Here is a 6,000-nt window from a genome sequence, read left to right on the forward strand (position 1 = left end):
TGTCTGTTGTTAAGTAGTAAGAACTATTTGTATATTCTTAATGCAGGTATGTTATTTGTTTTGTGAATATTTTCTCCATTCTGTGGCTAAAAAGTTTTTACTAAAAAGGCTTCATTTTAGTTCTCCAGATTTCTAGTTGTTTTAAGTGGGAGGGTAAATCTGGTCTGCTTTGTTAGGGCAGGGACAGTGGATTTATTTTTCTTCATTGCTGTATCCCTAGTGGCTAGCATAAAGTGTTGCAAAAACTAGCATCCAAAGGCCTTTTCTGAATGAATTAGAATTTAGAATAACAACAATAGGAGGCAGGGCTCCCCTGGCGGCGCAGTGGTTGAGAGTCCGCCTGCCGATGCAGGGGACACGGGTTCGTGTCCCGGTCCGGGAAGATCCCACATACCGCGGAGCGGCTGGGCCCGTGAGCCGTGGCGGCTGAGCCTGCGCGCCCAGAGCCTGTGCTCCGCAACGGGAGAGGCCCGCATACCGCAAACAAACAAACAAACAAACAACAATAGGAGGCATATATCACCTAGACCAATTTTTTTGAGAGTAAATGAGTTCTTTTTCTTTGTTATAATTCTTATCAAATTGATGAAAATGAAAAGTAAACATTCTTTTGTTGAAGTTTAAAAGGTGATAGTGATGCATTTTGGTCTTGGTGGCAGCACTCAGTCTTCTAGAAGGTCCTCTTTATTCTTTTGTGCACAAGTATTCTGCATATTACAGAATAATATCAAGCTTTATTTTGTGTTCTCAAAACCAGTTTGTTTTATAGGTATCATTTAGTCATTGCAGAGCAGGAGAAAAATTTTTAACAACATTTTGTTCCAGTGATTTAAAAGAGAAGCATGGTACTCAATGTTTCTTCATTAAAAAAAATTAATTTTGGGGCTTCCCTGGTGTGGCGCAGTGGTTAAGACTCCGTTTTCCCAATGCAGGGGGCCTGAGTTTGATCCCTGGTCAGGGAACTAGATCCCGCATGCATGCCGCAACTAAGAGTTCGCATGCCACCACTAAGGAGCGTACGTGCCGCAGCTAAGGAGCCCGCCTGCTCCAGCTAAGACCTGGTGCAACCAAATAAATAAATAAACTAATTTTTAAAAATTAATTCCATATGCATAAAAGAATGATCTTTGAATTAAGGTTCTTGGGGTAGTTTTTGTTGTTTTTGACAGATTTTTAAAACTTGCTTTGGAAGTTTTCTAACACATACACACTTTTTCTCCCAAGACTGAAGAGTGAAAAGGCGTTGCGTCTCCACCTTATTGGTAAGTGGATATATTTATTTGAAGTTCTTCTCTACCTGTGTTCTTTTGATTTTCTTAATAAAATACTATTTTTATCTAAGTGAATTTTCTCTACCAGACTTGATCAAAACAAAATAAAATCAATCATTAAACTCTGAGAACAGTGTTAGTAATATCTAGCTCAGATTTCTAGAAACTGTTTAGTACCTACCTACCTGTTTTTATCCATCCCCCCTTCCTGTCTCTCTCTTTCTCTCTCAAGTTTAATTCTAGCTCCCTGACCATTAGAATTATAGAGGATTTTGAAAACAACAATTCATATTTAATGATGTGAGTATATACATCTTCAGTCTGTATCTCAGTGTCACAGTCTTTTTGTGTGTGTGACAAGTCTGAGATTTCAAAAGAGTGGCTATTAGGCTTTATAACCAAAATGAAAGGTATTTGAACCATTAACTCTAATGCTTTATCAGGCAATAGAATAGTATTTCTAAACGGTTTATCAGTAATCCTGGGTAGGGCCATTTCTTGATTTGTAATATTGAGAAATCTAATTGAAAGCGACACCCCGATGGTCAGATTTACTCATAAGGATGAGGTCTCTTAGCTCCGTGATGATAAATGTCAGTCATTCTTCACAGCATCTGGCAGATCTTGTATGCTTAAGATATTTACTAACTTGGAGGCCCTGAATAGGTTACCTAACCTTTCTCTTCTAAATGGAGATAATAATCATCATCATCATCCTCATAGGAATGTAAGGGTCTTGACATAGTACCTGCTGCTTAATTAAATGTTCAGCAGATGTCATCCTCTTCGTTAATCTAATTAGACTCTCATTTTTGTTATTTCCGATAAGTTCTATCCTTTGCTTTATAAATACTTAGAACTTCATGTTCTGTTGAGTGTTCTTTCTTTTTTTTAATTTTTTTGTATCCTTACTGGATAAGAAATATATACAGAAAAGTGTCCCTCCGACCCTTGTCTCTTGCCCAAATTAAAATGTGACAATTTAATTTCTGACAGACTGGTTTAGTTAGCTTTGAGCCCACACAAAACTTTATATTTAACTTTGAAATAAATTTTGATACTGTTTTAAACACATTGATGTTGAAAATTATAATGACTACCTCTGCTTGAATGATGACTTGTGGTGTTAAACTGTCTTGGTACTTGTTGTTATAGGTGAAAAACTGCAGTGGTTTCAGACTCATCTTGATCCCAAAAAAGTAGGATATTCAAAGAGAGATGCTTGTGAATTAATTGAAAGGTAAACATTGGGCATGTTATGAGCAAAGGGTCAGTAACAGGAATTCCCCAGTTTGATTCTTCAAGATTCAGAGTTCTGTTCGGGATTTATAGATGAGCAAATGAGCTTTGTTATCAAGACTTTGGTTTCTTATACTAGCTTAGCCATTTTAGTAGCTTTGTAACCTTTCTGGGCCTCAGAGTGGTAGTTAACCCAGTTTCTTGGCTTCCTGGAGGCATGTCATCTAAACTGACATCTGAAGATAGGGGTTAGCAGGTTGAGGTGAGGTAGTTGGAGCCTCTAGGCAGAGAGAACAAGGTCTGAAAGTCCCAGGGGTGAGAGCAACGCATTTAGTGATCTGCCAGACATTTAATAAGACTGAAATAATAGGTTCAAGGAGGGAATTGTGACAGGTAGGTTAAAGAACGAGCTTATGAAAGGTCTCAGATATCAGTGTAAGAGTTTGGACTTTAGCCAAGGCCCGTGGGAGACATAGTTACAGCAGGCACCTGAGATGGTCACATTTTTAAACTTGAGAAAGGTCACAGCTGGAGGAATGAGGAAAATGGACGAGGGGCAGAGGCTTTGGCTGGGAGACCGCTGAGCGGCCGCTGAAGCAGTCCAGGCAGGGGGTGCTGGTGGGAGCAGTGTGGTGAAGAAAAATGAAAGGGTGCAGACATTTTAAGGAGGTGGAACTCCCAGTCTTTAATGAGGACTTAGATGTGGCGTAAAAGGAAGAGAGGGGAAGGAGTCGGGGGGGGGGCACTCACCTTCCTCACTTGGGCAACTGGGTAATGGTTGTACCAGGGGATGGAGCGGGCCGGGAGGGGGCGCCTGGGGGCAGCGCGGAGGCAAGCCCGGGGGTGGCGTGTTAAGCCAGATGGAGATGTCCAGGAGGTGTCTGAGTACGTGTATATGGAGTTTGTTTAACAGACACTTTAATGGCAGGCTTTGACGTGGTCACAGAAATTTTGAAAATGGTTAAGTTACCAAGAGAAAGTCTGAGGTCTGAGAACTTAAGGAACTCAGAGGAATATAAAAACTTAAGGGACAGGCGAAGGCTGGGGATTAGGGCAGTTTTGAGGGGGGCGGGGATTGTGTTTTAAATGAACTAATATAAGCCAAACAGACTCTGTAAGTCAGATCATTTTCTTGTTTTTCAGGTATTTAAATCGGTTCAGCAGCGAGCTGGAGCAGATTGAGTTACACAACAGCATCAAGTCCCGGCAGGGCCGGCGGCACTGCTCCCGAGAGGCGGTCATCAAGCAGACCGTGGGGCGGGAGCGGCAGCGGTACGAGGGCTGCGGCCTCGGTAGGAGCGGGAGCCGCGGCGCGGCGGGGCTCGGCGTGCTCGCGGGGTGCCTTCCCTTCTTTCTGGTCACGTTTGGCTTTCCTTAGTCTATTCGCTTAGTTTACTTTGCTTTTCTTCCTTTGATTTCTTTCCTTTTGAGTGTTTGGAATAATTTTTGAATTCATTCTTTTTTTCTCCTACATTCCCAAAACTGTCAGTGTTGACAGTGGCGTATCCTTCTACTGTGACAGTAAAGTTTTCCTCTCCCTTCCGGCGTGTACTTAATTTGCTTGGTTCTAGAGTTATTACTTGCCCGTCTTTGACCACATCGACGTTTCTTTAGAGTAAGTACTGTGTCCTTCTTGTCTTTGTAAGTCTTGAAGTAAAGAGATACACTTGCTGCAGTGTTTCTTGAGAAATTATAGAAATCAAATTTTCTTTCTTAGCACTAGCATTTCTTACAGTTCCTGAAGACAGGTATGTTGTGGGCTTAACAACACTGTCTGAAGAAAGGCGCTTAGGAGGAGAGGAGAGGGCACTTGTAAGGGCTTGCAAAGCCCAAGGTCAGGTGGTGACCCAAGGGCTACATGGCCTGCAAACGGTGTTTGATTGGCTTATTAATTGTCAGTGTAAAAAAATCTGCTGATATCACATGAAAACGTAGATTTCTGGCTTCTCGTAAAACGTGCGATGGTCTGGCAGCATCGTCTGCTAGATCAGAGTAGCAACTGTCCCTTTTAGACTTGAGCATTCAGTGGTCCCAAACCTTCTTTCATTCACATTCCCTGCCTGGTCCCTGTAGGCATTCCTGTGTGGATTTGCTTGGGAAGTACAGTAAATGAAATGCTGAAAGCAACATTAGGTTTTTAAGTTTTAATAATAACACTAGGGCCCTGAAGGAAATACCCTGTGAGTAACGGTTGTGTTGGTCCCAGCCTGTTCGTAGCGATGCTGTGCGCCAGGAAGGTCTGGGGCGGCCTCCACAGGCATTCTCCCCACTGGAGCCGGTGTCGTGGCTGGACCCACCCTGGTGGTTCTTGCTGTGATTGCAGGGTGCACTTCAGCAAAAACCAGCAGGGAGCTTTGAAAAAAACAAGAATTAGTGCTTAAACGTCCTGGCCGGTAGAGAACGTGCCTGAGGGCCACACAGCGAGGTCTCCGGTAGAGAAAGAGGGAGGAAACAGGGACCTGGGGGCCTGCCTTTGTTAGGGTCGCAGGCGGGATGCCTGGGGCTTCACGGGTTCACTCTTCATAAAGGCGCCCGAAGCGGGAACGGGGCCACTCAGGCGGTCGGTTATCCGCGTTCCCCGGGGCTTTCTCATGGGGGACTTCGTGGGTGAGGAGCCTGGCCCCTCACCTGGTCGTTTTGCTGGAGCTGCGTCCGCCCGGCCGTAGACCGTGGAGTCGGATGTCTTCTCAGTGGGCCCTCGACAGTCGGAAGGTTGGCGTCAGGCACTGAGCCTCAGCGGCTCTGTCAGCCCTGAGTACAGGGCAGTTCCTCTGCATCATTCCTAAGCAGTGAGCTTCTTCGCTGAAAAAACAACAGAATAACTTCAGAACCAGATAGATCTGGGCTTAAACCCTTACAGCTTACTGTGTAACAGGGCAGGTTACTTCCCACCCACTCCCTGGCCTTGTTACCTTCCATTTAAAAATAGAAAGTGCACCTCCTTCCCAGGTTGTTTAAAAGTCAAGTGAGATTTCACGTATCAAGTGCCTGACACAACCTACTTACTGTAGGAGGTTGAGGGAGAGCTTCGGCCAGTCCTGTGTCCTTTTCACCTCAATTTGTCTATGCTTGTAGTCTCCATTTCCTCATTTTTCCATTTTTATTGGAACCCCTTGATTAGGCTTTTGTAGCCACCACTCAACTAAAAGGCCTCGTCACCAATGACCTTTAAGTTGCTCAGACACACAGCGCCTGTGCTGGGCGCTCATGTAGTCGGCTTTTCTGCAGAGTCGGATACACATGGTCCCTTCGCTTCTTGTCACACTTTTTATTTGGGGTAGAAGCCCCTGACCTTCCCTGGTTTTCCTCCAGGTTAACTGGCCGTGACTTCAGTGTCCTGAGTTGAATCCCTCATAGCCTCACAAACTATTGACCCAGGTCCCTGTCCTTGGGCCTCTTCTCTTTTCTGTTTACACAAATTCCTGAGTTGATGTCATTCAGTCCTGTGGTTTTTTTTTTTTTTTTTTTTTTTTTTTTTTGCGGTACGCGG

The 6,000-nt window shown here is 44.1% G+C and overlaps 1 protein-coding gene across 1 annotated transcript in view; it reads left to right on the forward strand.

Moving 5' to 3' along the window:
• TMA16 (translation machinery associated 16 homolog) overlaps nt 1-6,000 on the forward strand; it is a 32,723-nt gene that overhangs the window by 23,408 nt on the left and 3,315 nt on the right. The window contains exons 3-5 of the mRNA XM_007115960.2: nt 1,225-1,262; nt 2,427-2,511; nt 3,654-3,802. Of these exons, the coding sequence (XP_007116022.1) occupies nt 1,225-1,262; nt 2,427-2,511; nt 3,654-3,802 (272 nt within the window). The remainder of the gene's footprint in view (nt 1-1,224; nt 1,263-2,426; nt 2,512-3,653; nt 3,803-6,000) is intronic.

The sequence above is a fragment of the Physeter macrocephalus genome, chromosome 7, assembly GCF_002837175.3.
Source record: "Physeter macrocephalus isolate SW-GA chromosome 7, ASM283717v5, whole genome shotgun sequence".
Classification (NCBI taxonomy): domain Eukaryota; kingdom Metazoa; phylum Chordata; class Mammalia; order Artiodactyla; family Physeteridae; genus Physeter; species Physeter macrocephalus.